Genomic DNA, 23,598 nt, shown 5'->3' with positions numbered 1-23,598 from the left:
GTTAAATCTTTGTTTTCCCCCCATATGCTGGGTTGGATCTTGGGAGACGCTACCTTTCCACGTATCATCTCTTCCACTGGTTCATACGGTTCCCCTCTCTGCCCCCCGCCTAAGAAGCGTTACAGGAAGCGGGGCAAACGGAGTGGGTTTCGGGTTCGCTTTAAGGCTTACCTTAAAACATCAGCTGCAGCTAATTCCCTCACCACCGCGGGGATTATACGACTTCCATCCGCTCGGGATCCATCTCCTTCAGGCTGCTCAACCATCGCTGGATCTGTCCGGTCGGTAAACAAGCCTGTCCGGTTTCTCCGGTAGTCTCTCTGCCTGTTCGTGTTTGGATTGGGTCCCCAGTGATGGTGTACGGCATCAGGTATTTAAGCCAGCTAAGACGTGCTTCCAGCAGAGATAAGATGCCGATCTCTCGGATGGCTTTATTAAACGCAAGATCGCTGGTGAATAAAACCTTCATCTTAAATGACCTCTTCCTCACCTCTCGGCTTGATGCTCTGTTATTGACTGAAACTTGGATTCGTCCTGGTGAGTCCTCTTCCTTTTCAGAGCTACTACCTCCGGACTGTGTGATTCTTCAGTTCACCGAGACCCTCGGGAAGAGGTGGAGGCGTGGCCTCTGTTTTTAAAAAAGTTAGTCGGCAACTGCCCTCTCCTACCTATTCTAGTTTTGAGGTTCAACTATTGGAGCTTGCCGGACCCCCAACGATTCTATGTGCTGTGATTTATCGACCACCTAAATATAATAGGTCTTTTATTTGTGAATTTGCTGACTTCTTAGGTTCATTTTTATTAAGTTATGACCAAGCTCTTATCACTGGAGATTTTAACATACATATTTGTTGTGCTGATGACCCCCTAGCCAAGGATTTTCTTGCCCTAATTGACTCTTTTAACCTTACACAGTGGGTCAGGGAACCAACTCATCTTAAAGGTCATACCTTGGATTTGGTCCTCTCATATGCTTTGGATATTTGTACTATGGACGTTGATAATGCTGGTATTTCTGACCATTTTTTGCTCATGTTTGATGTTGAGCTATGTGCAATTGATTTAAATTCTAAAGGCTGTCATCGCCCTGTACGTATCATTAACTCTGAGACTGTGGCTAACTTCATTATCGGCCTTTTTGAACTTTGCCTTTTTTTGATCCAGATTTCACTGATACTAACTGTTACACACCTCCCTTGGTAGATGATTTTGCCAAAGCTAAAGCAGCTTTCCTATCAGACATTATTGAGACTAATAGCCACAACCCCCGAATGTTATTCAAAATTTTTAATTCATGATAAATCCCTGTCCGGACTCTTCGAGCTCGGCCTCTCAGGCTCTCTGTGAGCAATTTCTTAATCATTTTAGTGGAAAAGTTTTATTACTGAAGGCTTCACACTCTCACTCTCTTGTGCTGAATCCTGTTCCGGTTTTAGGATGCATGTCCACCTTTTCTCACTTTGAGCTGTTATCACTCCCCACTCTTAAGGGAATAATTGAACAATGAGAAACTCAAATTCTGTGCATGATATCCTTCCATCCCGAATTATCAAGGAAGGTTTTGAGGAAATTGGGCCTTGCATCTTATTCTTAATGAATTTATCATTGTTAGTGGGCTGTGTCCCGACTGCCTTTAAACATGCGGTAGTGCACCCCGTTCTTAAAAAAAGTAATTTTGATCAGAAAGACCCTGCCAATTATAGGCCAATCTCGAAGCTTCTGTTTTTATCAAAAATTTTAGAGAAAGCCGTCTTTCTCCAAATACAGGCTTACTTAGTTGCAAATAATATCACTGACAAATACCAGTCTGGCTTTAAGCCACACCATAGCACTGAAACGGCCCTGCTAAGAGTCTATAATGATCTTCTTGTATTTGCTGACTCTGGTCGCCCTGCCGTTTTAGTTTTATTGGATCTGTCTTCAGCCTTTGACATGGTTGATCATAATATACTCTTGAGGAGGCTAGAGCATGTTGTAGGCATCAAGGGTTCTGCCCTTAACTGGTTTAATTCTTACCTCACAGATAGATCCTTCTCTGTTGTGATGGGAGGATACTCTTCCTCTGTTGCCCCTCTCTGTTGTGGTGTGCCCCAGGGGTCTGTATTGGGCCCTTTATTATTCTCTTTGTATATGCTACCCTTGGGCTCCATATTTGAAAAATACAATATTTCTTATCACTTTTACGCTGATGACATTCAAATCTATTGTCAACTGACTGATGATTTGTCAGCATCACTGAACTCCCTGTACGATTGCCTGAGAGAGGTTAAAGATTGGCTGTCAGATAATTCTCTCGATTTTAAATGAGAAAAAAACTGAAGTTATGGTGTTCGACAGCCATATTCCTTCGAGACCAGCTTGTTGCCCTGCTGGGGCCCCTAGCTAACTCTCTCTCTGATTCTATGCGTAACCTGGGTGTCTATTTGGATAGCTCCTTTAAGCTCGATAAGCAAGTAGTCATCTGTAGTTAAATCTGTTTTTTTTTCAACTGCGCCAGATTTCTAAAGCTAAGCATTATATACCACACAGGGACCTGGAAAAACTTATCCACGCTTTTGTGACCTCCAGGTTAGATTATTGTAATTCTCTCTACTGTGGTCTCCAAGCCTTCTCTCTTCGAAGGCTGCAACTCGTTCAGAATGCTGCGGCTCGCCTTCTTACTGGACTAGAAAATTTGACCCTATTACTCCGGCTCTTGTTGATCTACACTGGTTACCAATCAAATATCGCATTGAGTTTAAAATCTTGCTACTCACTTTTAAAATCCTGAATAACATTGCGCCCAGCTACCTCACTGACCTCCTCAATCTGTACACTCCTTGTCGTGCATTAAGATCATCAGGTCAATTACTCCTGGCCCAACCTAAGTTTAGACTGAAGACCAGAGGCGATCGTGCCTTTGCTTCAGCTGCACCCAACCTTTGGAATAGCCTCCCTGCTTCTATTCGAGCCTTGGACTCTATCCAATCCTTTAAATCAAGATTGAAAGCATATCTATTTGACTTGGCTTTCCTGACCAGTTAATACCCTTTTATAAACTTTTAAATTTTAAACTTTTAATATCTTTTATTAAATTTTATTAAATTTATTATTTTATTATTAATTTTACTGCTGTTTTTGTCTTCTTAGCGGATTTTGTATTTATCTAACTCTCTGGTCTGTTAGTGCCTCTATCCTGTCTGTGCTAGTGCCCGATTTGTACCCTGTTATTGACTTATGTTGACTCTCCATATTACTGTGAAGCACTTTGGTGTGCCTTTGGGTTTTTAAATGTGCTATATAAATAAAACTGTATTGTATTGTATTGTATAAAGGCCTGTTTTTGCTTATTTAGCTATCCAGAATAAGTGAGACAAGTGAGAAAGAGATGAGTCTGCCCAGCAGTCTTGTTGTTGCTGTTATATTAAATGGATCAGGTTAAATTAATTTAACCTGGGTAATCTCATCAGTTGTCGTTGCTTCTTTGGCAATAAGGCCGCTCGTATTCTCCTCACGTAACCCCTCCCCTTTGAAGTCAAAGAGAGGAGAGCAAATCAGGAGTGAAAAAAAAGAAAAGCTGAAGAAGAAAGAAAGAGAGCGGGCGACAGACTGAAAGACGCAGAGGAGAAAACACAGGCACAGAGAGATGCAGCGCTTCATGTCTTTAGTCTTAATGTTGACCTAATTAAATGATGAGGGGGGGCTGCGCATTTCTTTTAGAGATACATATTTTTTTAATGACTAAAGCCATTTGCTCTGAGGGAAATTAATTGCAAATGCTTCTGTGAAAAAAGTGAGAGACATAAACCCTGAGAGAAACCTTCGGCTGTTTGTGTTCCAATTACTGTTTTTATCCCCCCCGAAAACATCTTTATGGCTTCTTTCATGCTTTATCGTTTTATAAAGAATGATGATCAAGATGGTTACACAGCAAAAAGTCAAAACAAACAATCTTCCTTTAGTTTGAATATCTTAAAATAATCCAAGTGACCAACACTTGCTGAGTTTGTGATTTCCTTGCAGTGACACTGACAGTGGGTTTGGCCAAAGACAGCAGTATGTAAATGTAAATTCTCAGTCATGTGCCAACACAAAGAAATGCAGCCAGCAGAGTAAAGACGTAACAGAGTCAGTCTGATCAAAACTGATTAAAAATACACAAAGACAGAGAAATGATTAGATGGCATTAGATTTTAATACCATCTAATCAGAAATGGCCAACCCACCGCCTCCAGCCTGTGCCCTTTACTTGGAGTCTATGAAGCATAATCTTCATTCATACGAGTGTTAATTTTCTTTAAAAAAACCCTCTACTTAAGGCTTTTCAATTTGGTTGAAAAGCCATTTTATTCAGTGATTTGAAGGGGAATAGACGCACCGCCGCATGACACTCTCCAGACCCTCGTGTAGCTCTGACTTATCAGACTGCAGATGGCAGGATACTCCCTCAATAGCGAGAGGGAGACAAGAATGAGTGAGCCATGGCTTCCGCCGTTACTGGAGCTGGAGCATTCACTCTATAAATGATGGACATAACTTCTGAATTGTAAAGCTAATGTGAAGTGCCTTAAACCACTGTTCCTTCTTGCATCTCATCCAGGTGAAGACTTCTGATAGTAACAAGAAGGCTGCAGAAAAAAAAAACCAAACCCTTCCTGGTGACTTTATAGTCTCAGTCACTAGTTTAAAGTGTGGCAGAGTTCAATTTAAGATTTTTATTTTGTAATTAACCGTCTTCATTGGAGAGGAAAGGACCATAAAGCTGGGTATGCCCACCATCGGGGTGTGATGGATCCGACCTCCACTAACGGTTTCAAAACACCAAGACGAAACGGCTCGAGGCGTCTCAACGGGACGCTGCTAACCAATGGGTTACAGTTTATAGGCTTAGCTAACTGATGACACAGCTCAGGACCAATCACGGTCCTCCACCACAGCGATGTCTGACTCAGCGGGTTGTGGATGAGAAAAGTCGTCCACTTCTGTGACAGATGGTTTAAGGTTCTGTGTTACTCTGTATTTTTTCTATGCCCCGAGGATCGCTGAGGTACTCCCGCCTCAAACATCCACATACCCTCCTCAACTCTTACGACTTTTCAAAATGATGGTGCGGGTAATGTTCAGCTCAGAGCTACAGAGAATTAATGTCTTTCATTTAACATTTGCAGAGGCTCTTCTCAACATTATTATTACCAAAGTGTTTAAATTTATTAGTAGCAGCGAACTCAGAATTTGATGGTGAAATGTTCCTCGAACCTAATTTGTTATATCCAGAGGCAGAGAAAATCAGGATGTTGGAAATGTCGTTTTCAGCTTTTAAAAATATGTGAAGACTTTGACCAAACATGTTATGACCAAATGAGGACACCACAAACAAAGGCAATTAATAAAAACCCATTAAGATCATGAAGTACAAAGAGACCTACTGTGTCATGGCTACGTTTCTGCGACTGTGCTCGTGTGCATCTTACATGTGCAACAATACCATCTGTCTGTCACACTGTCTGTGTTGAAATGATGACTTTGCTCCTCATATTTTACTTTTTTGTATCATATTTAGTGTTTGATATCCTTGAAAATAATTAAGAAAACCTTGTGAAGGATTTTAGGACAGTTTTTTGGACCAAAAAGTTTCCATTCGTCAGATTCAACATCAACACCGAACCTTCACACTGGACTCACCGTGATGAGGAGTTTCTTCTCCTCCTCTTTCTCTTGCTGGGCTTCCTCTCTCATCACCTGGTGTTTCTCCTCGAGCTCCTCCAATGCTCTGACCTGCGCCTCCTTGAAGCGAAGTGTCTCCTCCTCATAGTGCGCTCTCAACCTGGAGAGCTCCTTCTCATAGCCCTGGTGTTCCTCGCGCAGAGACTGAGGACGAGAGGCAGATTAGAGGAAGTAAAAAGGCTTTTTGTGACAGACAAAGAAAGGATAAAAAAAAGTACCTGTTCCAGTTTGAGCACTTGTTGTTTGTGCTGGTCGTTGGCGGTCTGGCTCTGGCTGAGCAGAACCTCCCTCTCCTCCTCCAGCCTGCTGATCTTCTCCTTGAGGCGGCTCTGCTCCTGGTCCAAGTTCCTGATGGTCGCCTCGTGGGCCATCTGGGTTGCCTGCAAGGAGCCGATCTGACCTGAAAGCAGTCAAATTGAAATCATGTGTGTGTGTTAAAGAGGCTCTACAATCAGGAATCTGAGCTAACGTTTAAACTAGATGTTTGTTATTGTTATTGCTGTTTGAACGAAGAAGTGGCCTCTGCAGCAGAGTTATTAAACAGGAAGTCGGCAGTCTGCTAATTTAAAATATCAGCTGCTTGTAAAACTTGGTGGGAAAAACTTTAAATAACAAACAAGAAAAACAGTGTGGTGCAACAGTGTGGTTAGCTGAGCAGCCAGAGGGAAAGCAGATGTTCTAAAAAGAAAAGCAGTCAAAGGAAAAGATGTGGGATGAGTTTATTCAGACTATTTATGACATAAAAGCTCAATTTCAATCTAGTAATCAGAGGAGAGCTTTAAAGTTTCTATAGACGCTTCTGTAGAGATCACACAGTATAAGGCGTGAGCACAGGCACCCTGACACGCAGACACCCCTTGGCTTGAGCCCTGTATCACTAACCAACCTGGACCTTACGAGTCATGAGCTGTTTTTCCCTTCATAATACAAAAATGCTCCGCTGCACCGATGCTGGAGGGAAAAAAATTATCCATGCACATACATTTCTTCAAGGTGCAAAAATCTGTGTTTCAACCATTCGTTTGTGGCAGCTGGACAAAATAAAACTTTGCCCTCCACAAAATGGTTTGTTCTATTTTTGGAGCCCGGCACCCCGCTGTCGCACTCTCTGCGTGATATTCTCACAAACAGGCGTCGACCGTGACTGCTAAAGCTGCACACAAACTCCCTGCAGTCATATTGCCAACTACACTTTAATCAATTGGGTGTCTAAACCGCTTTGTAAATCAGTCAACATATACTATTCGTGGTGCATTCAGGTGCACCATGTAAACTCGTAATTCTACAGCTGAACGGCTATGAATGTTGTTCAAACTAAAAGAAAAATCTTTACATGAATTTGAGTCCAGTTAACAGCAGTTTTTCAGTGTGTCTGAGGATTTTGAATGTTGTTTTACTCCAACGGTTTTGATAAAATTGCAACAAATTATAATGCATTTGTTTCTACGCAGACACGTTTTGACTGCTGAATTTAAATCATGTCATTAGCAAACTTTATTGCACAGGTTACAGAGGTCTACGAAAAGGCTAAAAGCCACACGTAGCCACGAATGGACCAATTAGAATAAATGGAAATACCTCATCAAATTTTAAACATACAAGCCGAGATTTACAACATCGGTTAATTAAGCATGAGGAGCTCTGCTGGACTCGCAAATTTAGCTGAAATTTGCAAGCGACGATCAATTATAAAACACGTTGTGAAACATCGCTTTCGTTTGCAGCAGTGTGTGAGGATTTCTTTTGCAAATTGGGGAACATGAAACACAATCGTGAGAATAAGGATGACAAATAGCAGACTTCCTCTTTAATGGATGTGTGAAACATCTGCACACAGCACTGCACAGTGGTGAACGCCAGCAGTCAAATCTTACTGGCTTTGTGCAGGATTTCAGTAGCCTGCTGCTGAACTCGTTCCCTGCTGCTCTCTAGTTCATACTCGGTGTCCTTTAGCTGCATCACCCAGATCTCTCCGTCCTGGATTGCCTCTTCCAGCTGCTTGTGAAGGTTCTGCAGCACGCACAGAAACACACACACGCACGCTCAGCTATGTTACAACAATACAACGTTTGGCATTTTAAAACCTCAGCTCAGACTCTCCAGCTACTTCCAAACAGATCTGCCTGCAGGACCATCAGTGCACACTACATTTCCCACCACCTTAAGATTCTTAAAAACACTCTCCACCCCGAGGCTTTCTGTTTCCAGAAAACATTTTCCATTCAATTTATCCCACTTTGTACTTAAAACTGAAGCAAAGAAAAACTCTTTATATTATTTGTACTATTTTGGGAAATCCTGCAAATAGATGAAGGATAAAACCAGCAGTAGCGGCATTAGTACATACTGCTACATTATTTTTCTGTCATTACAAAAACATCAAGGGAATCTGGACCAGAGGGTTTTCATTGTTTTGTCTTATTCATTTGATTTGACAATAAAACATGGTGTTCAGCCACTCGTACCCCACACACCTTGATGGTTCCCTCTGCGTTGGCCAGTGACGTCTGCAGTCTGTTGGTCTTGTCGCGGTTCTCTCTGGCCTCCTCCTGAGCTTTCTGAAGCTCACTCCTCAGCTTGGACAGTGAACGCTGCAATGCCACTTCCTGCGCCTGGAACTCCTTACGAAGCTCGACCTTCACGAGGACACAGAATTAAATTAGTCACTCTGACACAAGAACACAACGCTTATAGCCAGCAACACCTGCCTGTGTGAGTTAAAAGGAGACGACACAAGCAACCTTGAGAGGTGCATTGAGATAAATGAGGCTTTCTTTAAGGCGGTGTCTCAAAAACTGCTACTCGTGTATCAATAACACGCAAGTCCACCACTGACAAAGACGCAATAAAAGCTGTACTAATTAATCCATATTTTAATATAAACAGTAGATCAAACGCCTGTATGTAACGTAAAAGGTGTGAGTAATTACCTCAGGCTTCTTTTCAAATACAGTTTTGGCTTTCAGGGCTTTAATTAACCTTGTTTCAAGCAGCAGCAGGGAGCAATAAACCATGAATAAACCCAACCCACCTGCCCAACAGCAAACACAAAGTTGGCAAGTAAGCTCGCAAAGACATACTCATATCAACACACTGGAGTCATGTAAGCTTAAACGTGTTTGGTAATCAAACAGAAACATGACTTCTAATGAACGTAGATCTACTAAAGGCAAAAACGGGGAACTGTTTGCTAACAATAACACATTCAAAAACACATTCCCATGAAAAATGTATGTAAACTGTCAGCATTGTGTTTGAAGTGAGTAAACCAACCAACTAATGCTGCTTTTAGATTCTTAATGTTAGGTAATCCTTTAATGGTGAGTTTGTGTGTGTTCACAAAGGCATACTGTGCTTCCCTAAATTAACAAAAGTTATTCAGAGGTCATTTTCTCTAGGTCAGTGTTTCCCAACAACTGTGCCGAGGTGTCATAGTGAGAAATGATCAGGTGTGCTGTGGAAAATGATCTGGTTTCACCTGATTAGTACTCTAAGCCAGCGGTCCCAACCCCTGGGCCACGGACCGGTACCGGCATGGGAAACAGGCAGAACAATTACATTCTCTTCCACTAGAGTGCAGTACAACGTTTTGCTCCAATTAAATGGGTTGCCAACGTCCAGTAAAACAGAAGATGAAGAAGAAATTATATAGCCATGCTGTGAGTGAGACAACGCAGCGTATATAGAATAGATAAATATTTGAAAAGAAAAAGTAGTCAATCACCTGGGTCCCTGGAGAATTTCGACCCAGATGAAGGCCGTAGCGTGAGTAGTGGTCACAAGAAAGCAAAAAAGGTACACTGAGGACAAACCGAGCCGATTGTCTATACCCGGTGCGCGGGGAAAACGCATTTTAGTTTGGTGGTGTGCCGTGTGATTTTTCTAATGTGAAATATAAAAATATATACGTGCTGGCTCCAAAAGTTGGGAGAGACTGCTCTAGGCAGCTAGAGAAAAATAGCAGCGAATATGTCCCAAATAATGAGCAAGAAAAAAATCTAAACAAAAACACCATCATGGCGTCGGTCGTGTAAGTGTGCGTGTGAGCTAATCACAAAAGTACAAGACAACAATATCACCCTGCTGTTTTCAACAGCTGCTCTTACGTTTGATTTATTAACTTTAACACCATCTGCCTGTTCTTACATATGGTATTTACAATTAAAATCATATTAAGCAATGACGAGAAATGCATTCAGGAGGTGCTGATTTTGTATTAACAGACCCAAAAATGAAGCTGTAGCGGAAACTGTACTAATGCAACATATTATACTTAACAAACAGAGGGAATTAGAAAAGGTCTCACATCTAATATAAAACTGTTTCAATAAAGGGCTTGTACCTACTAAAGTTGAGAGAAATAAAGCCCTCGGCACTATTTGACGGCTTTATTCTAGACCAATTTCTTGACTTTTTTCAAGAATTTTATACAAGCCTGTTTGTTTCAACACATTTTATTGCCTGTAGCTGTACTGCAACGGAATAATTGTCTTAAGACACACAACACCTGTTAATAAAGAGAGCACTGTGTCTCTCTCAGGAACATAAACAGCTACAGGCCTGATACAGAACACCATGTTTCGGACTCTGTTTAATAAAGCGGTACAGTACTCCTAACAAATGAAACAAATTAAATGCCCAGTTTAGTACTTAAAATGTGGTTTCTGCTTTTTTCTTCTTCTTTCTGTCATAAAAGCTAAAGCAGCTTTCCTATCAGACATTATTGAGACTAATAGCCACAACCCCCGAATGTTATTCAAAATTTTTAATTCGGTTATAAATCCCTGTCCGGACTCTTCGAGCTCGGCCTCTCAGGCTCTCTGTGAGCAATTTCTTAATCATTTTAGTGGAAAAGTTTTATTACTGAAGGCTTCACACTCTCACTCTCTTGTGCTGAATCCTGTTCCGGTTTTAGGATGCATGTCCACCTTTTCTCACTTTGAGGTGTTATCACTCCCCACTCTTAAGGGAATAATTGAACAATTGAGAAACTCAAATTCCGTGCACGATATCCTTCCATCCCGAATTATCAATGAAGGTTTTGAGGAAATTGGGCCTTGCATCTTATTTTTAATGAATTTATCATTGGTAGTGGGCTGTGTCCCGACGGCCTTTAAACATGCGGTAGTGCACCCTGTTCTTAAAAAAAGTAATTTTGATCAGAAAGATCCTGCCAATTATAGGCCAATCTCGAAACTTCCGTTTTTATCAAAAATTTTAGAGAAAGCCGTCTTTCTCCAAATACAGGCTTACTTAGTTGTAAATAATATCACTGACAAATACCAGTCTGGCTTTAAGCCACACCATAGCACTGATACGGCCCTGCTAAGAGTCTATAATGATCTTCTTGTATTTGCTGACTCTTTGCTGCCGTTTTAGTTTTATTGGATCTGTCTTCAGCCTTTGACATGGTTGATCATAATATACTCTTGAGGAGGCTAGAGCATGTTGTAGGCATCAAGGGTTCTGCCCTTAACTGGTTTAATTCTTACCTCACAGATAGATCCTTCTCTGTTGTGATGGGAGGATACTCTTCCTCTGTTGCCCCTCTCTGTTGTGGTGTGCCCCAGGGGTCTGTATTGGGCCCTTTATTATTCTCTTTGTATATGCTACCCTTGGGCTCCATATTTGAAAAATACAATATTTCTTATCACTTTTACGCTGATGACATTCAAATCTATTGTCAACTGACTGATGATTTGTCAGCATCACTGAACTCCCTGTACGATTGCCTGAGAGAGGTTAAAGATTGGCTGTCAGATAATTCTCTCTTTTAAATGAGAAAAAAACTGAAGTTATGGTGTTCGACAGCCATATCCTTCGAGACCAGCTTGTTGCCCTGCTGGGGCCCCTAGCTAACTCTCTCTGATTCTATGCGTAACCTGGGTGTCTATTTGGATAGCTCCTTTAAGCTCGATAAGCAAGTATCATCTGTAGTTAAATCTGTTTTTTTTTCAACTGCGCCAGATTTCTAAAGCTAAGCATTATATACCACACAGGGACCTGGAAAAACTTATCCACGCTTTTGTGACCTCCAGGTTAGATTATTGTAATTCTCTCTACTGTGGTCTCCAAGCCTTCTCTCTTCGAAGGCTGCAACTCGTTCAGAATGCTGCGGCTCGCCTTCTTACTGGACTAGAAAATTTGACCCTATTACTCCGGCTCTTGTTGATCTACACTGGTTACCAATCAAATATCGCATTGAGTTTAAAATCTTGCTACTCACTTTTAAAATCCTGAATAACATTGCGCCCAGCTACCTCACTGACCTCCTCAATCTGTACACTCCTTGTCGTGCATTAAGATCATCAGGTCAATTACTCCTGGCCCAACCTAAGTTTAGACTGAAGACCAGAGGCGATCGTGCCTTTGCTTCAGCTGCACCCAACCTTTGGAATAGCCTCCCTGCTTCTATTCGAGCCTTGGACTCTATCCAATCCTTTAAATCAAGATTGAAAGCATATCTATTTGACTTGGCTTTCCTGACCAGTTAATACCCTTTTAAATCTTTTAAATTTTAAACTTTTAAATCTTTTATTAAATTTTATTAAATTTATTATTTTATTATTAATTTTACTGCTGTTTTTGTCTTCTTAGTGGATTTTGTATTTATCTAACTCTCCTGGTCTGTTAGTGCCTCTATCCTGTCTGTGCTAGTGCCCGATCTGTACCCTGTTATTGACTTATGTTGATTCTCCATATTACTGTGAAGCACTTTGGTGTGCCTTTGGGTTTTTAAATGTGCTATATAAATAAAACTGTATTGTATTGTATTGTATAAAGGCCTGTTTTTGCTTATTTAGCTATCCAGAATAAGTGAGACAAGTGAGAAAGAGATGAGTCTGCCCAGCAGTCTTGTTGTTGCTGTTATATTAAATGGATCAGGTTAAATTAATTTAACCTGGGTAATCTCATCAGTTGTCGTTGCTTCTTTGGCAATAAGGCCGTTCGTATTCTCCTCACGTAACCCCTCCCCTTTGAAGTCAAAGAGAGGAGAGCAAATCAGGAGTGAAAAAAAAGAAAAGCTGAAGAAGAAAGAAAGAGAGCGGGCGACAGACTGAAAGACGCAGAGGAGAAAACACAGGCACAGAGAGATGCAGCGCTTCATGTCTTTAGTCTTAATGTTGACCTAATTAAATGATGAGGGGGGCTGCGCATTTCTTTTAGAGATACATATTTTTTTAATGACTAAAGCCATTTGCTCTGAGGGAAATTAATTGCAAATGCTTCTGTGAAAAAAGTGAGAGACATAAACCCTGAGAGAAACCTTCGGCTGTTTGTGTTCCAATTACTGTTTTTATCCCCCCCGAAAACATCTTTATGGCTTCTTTCATGCTTTATCGTTTTATAAAGAATGATGATCAAGATGGTTACACAGCAAAAAGTCAAAACAAACAATCTTCCTTTAGTTTGAATATCTTAAAATAATCCAAGTGACCAACACTTGCTGAGTTTGTGATTTCCTTGCAGTGACACTGACAGTGGGTTTGGCCAAAGACAGCAGTATGTAAATGTAAATTCTCAGTCATGTGCCAACACAAAGAAATGCAGCCAGCAGAGTAAAGACGTAACAGAGTCAGTCTGATCAAAACTGATTAAAAATACACAAAGACAGAGAAATGATTAGATGGCATTAGATTTTAATACCATCTAATCAGAAATGGCCAACCCACCGCCTCCAGCCTGTGCCCTTTACTTGGAGTCTATGAAGCATAATCTTCATTCATACGAGTGTTAATTTTCTTTAAAAAAAACCCTCTACTTAAGGCTTTTCAATTTGGTTGAAAAGCCATTTTATTCAGTGATTTGAAGGGGAATAGACGCACCGCCGCATGACACTCTCCAGACCCTCGTGTAGCTCTGACTTATCAGACTGCAGATGGCAGGATACTCCCTCAATAGCGAGAGGGAGACAAGAATGAGTGAGCCATGGCTTCCGCCGTTACTGGAGCTGGAGCATTCACTCTATAAATGATGGACATAACTTCTGAATTGTAAAGCTAATGTGAAGTGCCTTAAACCACTGTTCCTTCTTGCATCTCATCCAGGTGAAGACTTCTGATAGTAACAAGAAGGCTGCAGAAAAAAAAAACCCAAACCCTTCCTGGTGACTTTATAGTCTCAGTCACTAGTTTAAAGTGTGGCAGAGTTCAATTTAAGATTTTTATTTTGTAATTAACCGTCTTCATTGGAGAGGAAAGGACCATAAAGCTGGGTATGCCCACCATCGGGGTGTGATGGATCCGACCTCCACTAACGGTTTCAAAACACCAAGACGAAACGGCTCGAGGCGTCTCAACGGGACGCTGCTAACCAATGGGTTACAGTTTATAGGCTTAGCTAACTGATGACACAGCTCAGGACCAATCACGGTCCTCCACCACAGCGATGTCTGACTCAGCGGGTTGTGGATGAGAAAAGTCGTCCACTTCTGTGACAGATGGTTTAAGGTTCTGTGTTACTCTGTATTTTTTCTATGCCCCGAGGACCGCTGAGGTACTCCCGCCTCAAACATCCACATACCCTCCTCAACTCTTACGACTTTTCAAAATGATGGTGCGGGTAATGTTCAGCTCAGAGCTACAGAGAATTAATGTCTTTCATTTAACATTTGCAGAGGCTCTTCTCAACATTATTATTACCAAAGTGTTTAAATTTATTAGTAGCAGCGAACTCAGAATTTGATGGTGAAATGTTCCTCGAACCTAATTTGTTATATCCAGAGGCAGAGAAAATCAGGATGTTGGAAATGTCGTTTTCAGCTTTTAAAAATATGTGAAGACTTTGACCAAACATGTTATGACCAAATGAGGACACCACAAACAAAGGCAATTAATAAAAACCCATTAAGATCATGAAGTACAAAGAGACCTACTGTGTCATGGCTACGTTTCTGCGACTGTGCTCGTGTGCATCTTACATGTGCAACAATACCATCTGTCTGTCACACTGTCTGTGTTGAAATGATGACTTTGCTCCTCATATTTTACTTTTTTGTATCATATTTAGTGTTTGATATCCTTGAAAATAATTAAGAAAACCTTGTGAAGGATTTTAGGACAGTTTTTTGGACCAAAAAGTTTCCATTCGTCAGATTCAACATCAACACCGAACCTTCACACTGGACTCACCGTGATGAGGAGTTTCTTCTCCTCCTCTTTCTCTTGCTGGGCTTCCTCTCTCATCACCTGGTGTTTCTCCTCGAGCTCCTCCAATGCTCTGACCTGTGCCTCCTTGAAGCGAAGTGTCTCCTCCTCATAGTGCGCTCTCAACCTGGAGAGCTCCTTCTCATAGCCCTGGTGTTCCTCGCGCAGAGACTGAGGACGAGAGGCAGATTAGAGGAAGTAAAAAGGCTTTTTGTGACAGACAAAGAAAGGATAAAAAAAAGTACCTGTTCCAGTTTGAGCACTTGTTGTTTGTGCTGGTCGTTGGCGGTCTGGCTCTGGCTGAGCAGAACCTCCCTCTCCTCCTCCAGCCTGCTGATCTTCTCCTTGAGGCGGCTCTGCTCCTGGTCCAAGTTCCTGATGGTCGCCTCGTGGGCCATCTGGGTTGCCTGCAAGGAGCCGATCTGACCTGAAAGCAGTCAAATTGAAATCATGTGTGTGTGTTAAAGAGGCTCTACAATCAGGAATCTGAGCTAACGTTTAAACTAGATGTTTGTTATTGTTATTGCTGTTTGAACGAAGAAGTGGCCTCTGCAGCAGAGTTATTAAACAGGAAGTCGGCAGTCTGCTAATTTAAAATATCAGCTGCTTGTAAAACTTGGTGGGAAAAACTTTAAATAACAAACAAGAAAAACAGTGTGGTGCAACAGTGTGGTTAGCTGAGCAGCCAGAGGGAAAGCAGATGTTCTAAAAAGAAAAGCAGTCAAAGGAAAAGATGTGGGATGAGTTTATTCAGACTATTTATGACATAAAAGCTCAATTTCAATCTAGTAATCAGAGGAGAGCTTTAAAGTTTCTATAGACGCTTCTGTAGAGATCACACAGTATAAGGCGTGAGCACAGGCACCCTGACACGCAGACACCCCTTGGCTTGAGCCCTGTATCACTAACCAACCTGGACCTTACGAGTCATGAGCTGTTTTTCCCTTCATAATACAAAAATGCTCCGCTGCACCGATGCTGGAGGGAAAAAAATTATCCATGCACATACATTTCTTCAAGGTGCAAAAATCTGTGTTTCAACCATTTGTTTGTGGCAGCTGGACAAAATAAAACTTTGCCCTCCACGAAATGGTTTGTTCTATTTTTGGAGCCCGGCACCCCGCTGTCGCACTCTCTGCGTGATATTCTCACAAACAGGCGTCGACCGTGACTGCTAAAGCTGCACACAAACTCCCTGCAGTCATATTGCCAACTACACTTTAATCAATTGGGTGTCTAAACCGCTTTGTAAATCAGTCAACATATACTATTCGTGGTGCATTCAGGTGCACCATGTAAACTCGTAATTCTACAGCTGAACGGCTATGAATGTTGTTCAAACTAAAAGAAAAATCTTTAGATGAATTTGAGTCCAGTTAACAGCAGTTTTTCAGTGTGTCTGAGGATTTTGAATGTTGTTTTACTCCAACGGTTTTGATAAAATTGCAACAAATTATAATGCATTTGTTTCTACGCAGACACGTTTTGACTGCTGAATTTAAATCATGTCATTAGCAAACTTTATTGCACAGGTTACAGAGGTCTACGAAAAGGCTAAAAGCCACACGTAGCCACGAATGGACCAATTAGAATAAATGGAAATACCTCATCAAATTTTAAACATACAAGCCGAGATTTACAACATCGGTTAATTAAGCATGAGGAGCTCTGCTGGACTCGCAAATTTAGCTGAAATTTGCAAGCGACGATCAATTATAAAACACGTTGTGAAACATCGCTTTCGTTTGCAGCAGTGTGTGAGGATTTCTTTTGCAAATTGGGGAACATGAAACACAATCGTGAGAATAAGGATGACAAATAGCAGACTTCCTCTTTAATGGATGTGTGAAACATCTGCACACAGCACTGCACAGTGGTGAACGCCAGCAGTCAAATCTTACTGGCTTTGTGCAGGATTTCAGTAGCCTGCTGCTGAACTCGTTCCCTGCTGCTCTCTAGTTCATACTCGGTGTCCTTTAGCTGCATCACCCAGATCTCTCCGTCCTGGATTGCCTCTTCCAGCTGCTTGTGAAGGTTCTGCAGCACGCACAGAAACACACACACGCACGCTCAGCTATGTTACAACAATACAACGTTTGGCATTTTAAAACCTCAGCTCAGACTCTCCAGCTACTTCCAAACAGATCTGCCTGCAGGACCATCAGTGCACACTACATTTCCCACCACCTTAAGATTCTTAAAAACACTCTCCACCCCGAGGCTTTCTGTTTCCAGAAAACATTTTCCATTCAATTTATCCCACTTTGTACTTAAAACTGAAGCAAAGAAAAACTCTTTATATTATTTGTACTATTTTGGGAAATCCTGCAAATAGATGAAGGATAAAACCAGCAGTAGCGGCATTAGTACATACTGCTACATTATTTTTCTGTCATTACAAAAACATCAAGGGAATCTGGACCAGAGGGTTTTCATTGTTTTGTCTTATTCATTTGATTTGACAATAAAACATGGTGTTCAGCCACTCGTACCCCACACACCTTGATGGTTCCCTCTGCGTTGGCCAGTGACGTCTGCAGTCTGTTGGTCTTGTCGCGGTTCTCTCTGGCCTCCTCCTGAGCTTTCTGAAGCTCACTCCTCAGCTTGGACAGTGAACGCTGCAATGCCACTTCCTGCGCCTGGAACTCCTTACGAAGCTCGACCTTCACGAGGACACAGAATTAAATTAGTCACTCTGACACAAGAACACAACGCTTATAGCCAGCAACACCTGCCTGTGTGAGTTAAAAGGAGACGACACAAGCAACCTTGAGAGGTGCATTGAGATAAATGAGGCTTTCTTTAAGGCGGTGTCTCAAAAACTGCTACTCATGTATCAATAACACGCAAGTCCACCACTGACAAAGACGCAATAAAAGCTGGACTAATTAATCCATATTTTAATATAAACAGTAGATCAAACGCCTGTATGTAACGTAAAAGGTGTGAGTAATTACCTTAGGCTTCTTTTCAAATACAGTTTTGGCTTTCAGGGCTTTAATTAACCTTGTTTCAAGCAGCAGCAGGGAGCAATAAACCATGAATAAACCCAACCCACCTGCCCAACAGCAAACACAAAGTTGGCAAGTAAGCTCGCAAAGACATACTCATATCAACACACTGGAGTCATGTAAGCTTAAACGTGTTTGGTAATCAAACAGAAACATGACTTCTAATGAACGTAGATCTACTAAAGGCAAAAACGGGGAACTGTTTGCTAACAATAACACATTCAAAAACACATTCCCATGAAAAATGTATGTAAACTGTCAGCATTGTGTTTGAAGTGAGTAAACCAACCAACTAATGCTGCTTTTAGATTCTTAATGTTAGGTAATCCTTTAATGGTGAGTTTGTGTGTGTTCACAAAGGCATACTGTGCTTCCCTAAATTAACAAAAGTTATTCAGAGGTCATTTTCTCTAGGTCAGTGTTTCCCAACAACTGTGCCGAGGTGTCATAGTGAGAAATGATCAGGTGTGCTGTGGAAAATTATCTGGTTTCACCTGATTAGTACTCTAAGCCAGCGGTCCCCAACCCCTGGGCCACGGACCGGTACCGACATGGGAAACAGGCAGAACAATTACATTCTCTTCCACTAGAGTGCAGTACAACGTTTTGCTCCAATTAAATGGGTTGCCAACGTCCAGTAAAACAGAAGATGAAGAAGAAATTATATAGCCATGCTGTGAGTGAGACAACGCAGCGTGTATTAGAAATAGATAAATATTTGACAAGAAAAAGTAGTCAATCTGACCTGGGTCCCGGAGACATTTCAACCCAGATGAAGGCCGTAGCCTGAGTAGTGGTCACAAGAAAGCAAAAAAGGTACACTGAGGACAAACCGAGCCGATTTCTATACCCGGTGCGCGGGGAAAACAGCATTTTAGTTTGGTGGTGTGCCGTGTGATTTTTCTAATGTGAAATATAAAAATATATACGTGCTGGCTCCAAAAGTTGGGAGAGACTGCTCTAGGCAGCTTGAGAAAAATAGCAGCGAATATGTCCCAAATAATGAGCAAGAAAAAAATCTAAACAAAAACACCATCATGGCGTCGGTCGTGTAAGTGTGCGTGTGAGCTAATCACAAAAGTACAAGACAACAATATCACCCTGCTGTTTTCAACAGCTGCTCTTACGTTTGATTTATTAACTTTAACACCATCTGCCTGTTCTTACATATGGTATTTACAATTAAAATCATATTAAGCAATGACGAGAAATGCATTCAGGAGGTGCTGATTTTGTATTAACAGACCCAAAAATGAAGCTGTTCCTGCAGCGGAAACTGTACTAATGCAACATATTATACTTAACAAACAGAGGGAATTAGAAAAGGTCTCACATCTAATATAAAACTGTTTCAATAAAGGGCTTCTACCTACTAAAGTTGAGAGAAATAAAGCCCTCGGCACTATTTGACGGCTTTATTCTAGACCAATTTCTTGACTTTTTTCAAGAATTTTATACAAGCCTGTTTGTTTCAACACATTTTATTGCCTGTAGCTGTACTGCAACGGAATAATTGTCTTAAGACACACAACACCTGTTAATAAAGAGAGCACTGTGTCTCTCTCAGGAACATAAACAGCTACAGGCCTGATACAGAACACCATGTTTCGGACTCTGTTTAATAAAGCGGTACAGTACTCCTAACAAATGAAAACAAATTAAATGCCCGAGTTTAGTACTTAAAATGTGGTTTCTGCTTTTCTTCTTCTTCTGTCATAAAAAGGAGAGGAATAAGCTTTTACCTCCGTCCTCTTCCAGGCCAGCAGGTTCTCAGTGGTGAGCTGGTGTGTTCTCCTCATGGCCTCCAGCTCTCTCTCATAATACTCCTGAGCCTTGGCCAGCTTGGCCTCATACTCCTCCACCAGGCGGACCTTATCCTTTGTTAGCTCCTCCACCCTCTCCATCAATGCCTCCACCTACGCCAAGAGATGGATAAACAGAGAGCTTGTCAAGACGCATTCCAAAATCCTTTTTTAAAAACAACAAGTCTTGAATAGATCAAGCCCCTAAACCACATTATGTTTAGTCTTAAGTTAGTTTTAAGTCTTTTTATTGTTGAGAGAAAAGAAAAATGGGAGAAAAATAAGAGAATGACATGCAACAAATCTCTATAGCCAAATTATTATCACTCCGGGTTTATATTGTGCTCATAAGCTAACTGCACTACAACACTACATCCTTTCATTTCATTGATAAGCCTTAAAAAACAGCAGTTACCCTCGAAAGAAACTTGCTTTATCAACTTTCTGCAAAAATCCCAACATGCATCACTCCGATCCAAACCTCATCTATCTCCCTCGCTCAATCGAGCTCCGCCCACCTCTTGTCTATGAAGCTCAGCCAGCTTCTCCTGGTCTTCTGTGGAGGAGGCGCTTTGGTTCCGCTGGTTGTTGAGGAGCTCCTCCACCTCCTGGCGGTGGGTGGTCCTCAGCTCCTCCAGCGCTCGCCGCTTCTCAGCCTCAAACTGTGCCTGAGCCTGGCTGAACGAGCGCAGCTTCTCCTCAAAATCCCGACGCATCTCCTCCACCTATTGAAACCACGGAATATGTTCTATTCTGTTTTTGTGTTACTGCTAGCCCAGTCGCTAATGGTGTCACGCTAACTGATCGCAGCATCGCCTCAAAATCCTCTCGTGACAATCAGGGAGGCACAAAACATTCAGTTCTAGCATCTTAAGCCTTTCAGCACTTGTTTGTTATTACCAAAATAAAAGCTTGAATCTTCTCTATGTACACCTCTAAGCAGAGCAAAGTGTTCTTTGCAGCGCAAGATCTGAAACAGTTCAAAAGAAAATGTAGAAACATGTAGCGTGTGATGTGATGTCATATGTCATGTAATGCGAACTGTTAGTGCTGGTAAAGATCTTTTTGTTCAAGCTGGAAGCAGACACTGTGAAAGCATTTAAAGTCCAAAGATAACACACAACAATCCAAATGTAAGAGATAAAGAGCTGAGTTTATTTACCCACCAGCTCTTTACATCTAAGTAGGGCTGAGATGTTCCTTTGTGCCCACATTCATCAGACAAGTGCATATGAAACTGTGTCACATGATCGTATGACATGACAGATGACATGATACATGTAACAATATTAGATTATCTATTTTTTTTAATATTATAGCTATTTTATTTAATTGAATAACTGTACAGTACTCTGTTTATAGTAACCATTGTCCTTAATGTAAATATGTAAGAAAAATTGTGTATGTTTCTGTTCTGTGTACTGTTTGTTGTATATGTGTCTTTCTGGCTGCTGTTACAACCAAATTTCCCCTTATGGGACAATTAAAGGATTATTCTATCTTCTATCTATCTTATTGTAGCACAACATAATCTGCGCAATACTGAAGTAACAGCAGACTATAACAATTAGAAATCATACTTCCTTATAATGAAGTGAACACTTACTGTATAAAGAAGCAATCTACCGCCTTCTCCTAATCAAACGTGCCAAGTAGCACTTCATTCTGAGTGTAATTTTAATTTTGGGAGCGAGGTGCGTACAAAAGAAGAGTGCAGCAGTGAAGAGCGCGTTTGTGGCACTAAAATTCGTATTCATTATCAGCATATGCCAGTAACGATTATGACATCCCCCCTGCTGTGTGCAGCTCGTAAACAGCTTACCACTCATGTGTCACTGGCAGATGCTCCTGCCCATGTGACTGGTGTGTCACCCTTGTTTTAGTGTCATATGCTGCATTACTAAAAACATGTTGCTGCTACTCTACAAGCATAACTGTGTGTGTGTGTATCTGTCTGTATGTAAGACATAATATTTTATCAGTAAAAGATAGCCTTATGTATGTAATGTACACTGTCAGTATTTTCTTTGTTCAATCGAACACTTTCTATTTTTTTTATTTCTACACTGTACCACTAGAGAGACACCGACAGGCAGATCCAGTCTCCTAGAATGCGTGACATGCATCTGATTTTTCTGATCTAAGAGAGGAGTTCATACCTATCCCCTCCAACTCATCATTTCTGACTGCTAGTACCACATGTTAAATTAAAATAGTGAAACTGGTAGCGCTAAATGACACAGAGGTTGTGGGTGTTCCACGCTGTCTGCACAGATTACCTGGTGGGAGGCAACCTGTCTCCAAACAATCACGGTCTGACTCAGACTGACTGCAATCACTCTCAGATGATGAAGGTTTGCAAATAATTGCTGTCTAATTTAAAAATAAGGACAGCCAACATGTCTTTCTATGCTGATGACTGCAACCTGTCTGCAACTCGTCTCTCTGCAGTCGGGGACTAAACTCAGCTGGGTGCCATGTCCGTCAGCTACGATGTCACTATATGTGGAGAAATTTCTGCTTCAGATCTGTGAGATTCTGGCTGAACTGTGGATGTAAGGAGTTAATGTGAACTTCTGTGTGTTTGGACAGCAAAATATTTAAAACAGATGCCAACAGATTTGTCTCAGTCAGTCACAAACAGATTACACATAATTGCCAACTTGACTCCATTTAATTGCAAACTGACTGCAGACTTTTATCACTGTCTTCATGCACTGAAGTTGCTTTAAAGATGGCAGCTAACTGCAAGTGGTCACAAACGGGCTCCCAGTTTTAAAAGTTATAATTATTTTTTCCAATACATCTTTTTCAGGTCACACCACAGTCTCCACCCGCTGTTTACCCAAATGTGGCTGTAGCATTACACAGTGCATATTAAATTAGGGCCATAAGTATTTGGACAATGATATAAAAAAAAAAATCTATTTTCAATCAAGACGTGACTGAAGCACACACCTTCAGAATTAATTCGGTGGGCTTCATTATTATAGATTTTTAAATTATTTTGATGCCGTCGTTACAGCCTGATGACAGCGAGCGTCCTTTACCTGCATCAACATCTAATTGATGTCAATTTAAATTGTCTTTCAGTTTATAAATTAAACAATAATATAACATATTTGATCAATTTTATCATATGTGCCAGTTATAACCTATTAAGGTATAAAGTCTGTGGTGTGAAGTAGTATTACTCACTAATGCTTGTATCAGTCTTGTTTGATTAACCTGCATTCAGCACAAATAAACCATTCCTGTTGTGCATTTAGAGCATAACACACTTTACATTTTTACAATTACAGCCCGAATACAAAAACATTGGGATGCTGTGTGATATGTAATTAAACACACAAGGAAAAGATTTGCAAATATAATAAACTCATCTTTTATTCAAAATAGAAAACAGAAGAGAAACTGCAAAAGGATTTTTATATCCAGTACATGACATCATCACAAGATTCCAATGTCCAAAAATCAATACTGGATGCCCGTGATCATCAGGCCCTCGGGCAGCATGCATTAAAAGCAGACGTGATTCTGTCATGGAAATCACTGCATGGACTCAGGAACACTCCCACTGTTCACTGTGCCACCCGGTTAAAGCTCTATATGCAAAGAAGAAGCCATATGTTAACATGATCCTGGAGCGCTATCGTCCCCTGGGCGCTGATCCTCTGAGCAAACGGTCTAAAGTGGACTGAGGCGAGTTGAAAAACTGGTCTGTGGTCAGAAGAATTCACATCTGAAAAAGTGGATTCTTTATCCTCAAGGAGAAATGAACTATTTGCACTCAGGCCAAAACTCTCTTATGTCTTAAGGTGTAAGTGGATAAGTGCCTCGGGGACTGGCAGTTTGCACATCTGGAAGGGCACCAGCAATGCTGAAAGTTATATACAGATTTAGAGCAACATATGCTCCCATCTTTTTCAGGTAAGA

The 23,598-nt window shown here is 41.1% G+C and overlaps 2 protein-coding genes across 5 annotated transcripts in view; both read right to left on the bottom strand.

The window, feature by feature from the left end:
* fam184aa (family with sequence similarity 184 member Aa) overlaps positions 1-8,575 on the bottom strand; it is a 49,172-nt gene extending 40,597 nt beyond the window's left edge. The window contains exons 1-4 of one of the 3 annotated variants that reach the window (XM_042214397.1): positions 8,169-8,575; positions 7,578-7,713; positions 5,922-6,103; positions 5,662-5,847 (exon numbers count right to left, since the gene is read on the bottom strand). In XM_042214397.1, coding sequence (XP_042070331.1) covers positions 5,662-5,847; positions 5,922-6,103; positions 7,578-7,662 — 453 coding nt within the window. In that variant the 5' untranslated portion in view covers positions 7,663-7,713; positions 8,169-8,575. The remainder of the gene's footprint in view (positions 1-5,661; positions 5,848-5,921; positions 6,104-7,577; positions 7,714-8,168) is intronic. The other 2 variants (XM_042214396.1, XM_042214398.1) reach the window with 2 other exon arrangements.
* Positions 8,576-11,866: 3,291 nt separating this feature from the next.
* LOC121811791 (protein FAM184A-like) overlaps positions 11,867-23,598 on the bottom strand; it is a 36,263-nt gene continuing 24,531 nt past the window's right edge. The window contains exons 5-10 of one of the 2 annotated variants that reach the window (XM_042214399.1): positions 20,181-20,387; positions 19,603-19,776; positions 17,342-17,512; positions 16,751-16,886; positions 15,095-15,276; positions 11,867-15,020 (exon numbers count right to left, since the gene is read on the bottom strand). In XM_042214399.1, coding sequence (XP_042070333.1) covers positions 14,820-15,020; positions 15,095-15,276; positions 16,751-16,886; positions 17,342-17,512; positions 19,603-19,776; positions 20,181-20,387 — 1,071 coding nt within the window. In that variant the 3' untranslated portion in view covers positions 11,867-14,819. The remainder of the gene's footprint in view (positions 15,021-15,094; positions 15,277-16,750; positions 16,887-17,341; positions 17,513-19,602; positions 19,777-20,180; positions 20,388-23,598) is intronic. The other variant, XM_042214400.1, reaches the window with a different exon arrangement.

This window comes from Haplochromis burtoni, unplaced genomic scaffold (genome assembly GCF_018398535.1).
Source record: "Haplochromis burtoni strain Fernald_Lab_line unplaced genomic scaffold, NCSU_Asbu1 Contig_560, whole genome shotgun sequence".
In the NCBI taxonomy this organism is placed as follows: domain Eukaryota; kingdom Metazoa; phylum Chordata; class Actinopteri; order Cichliformes; family Cichlidae; genus Haplochromis; species Haplochromis burtoni.
The sequence above is the reverse complement of the archived record's forward strand: the minus strand, read 5'-3'. Positions and strand labels throughout refer to the sequence as shown.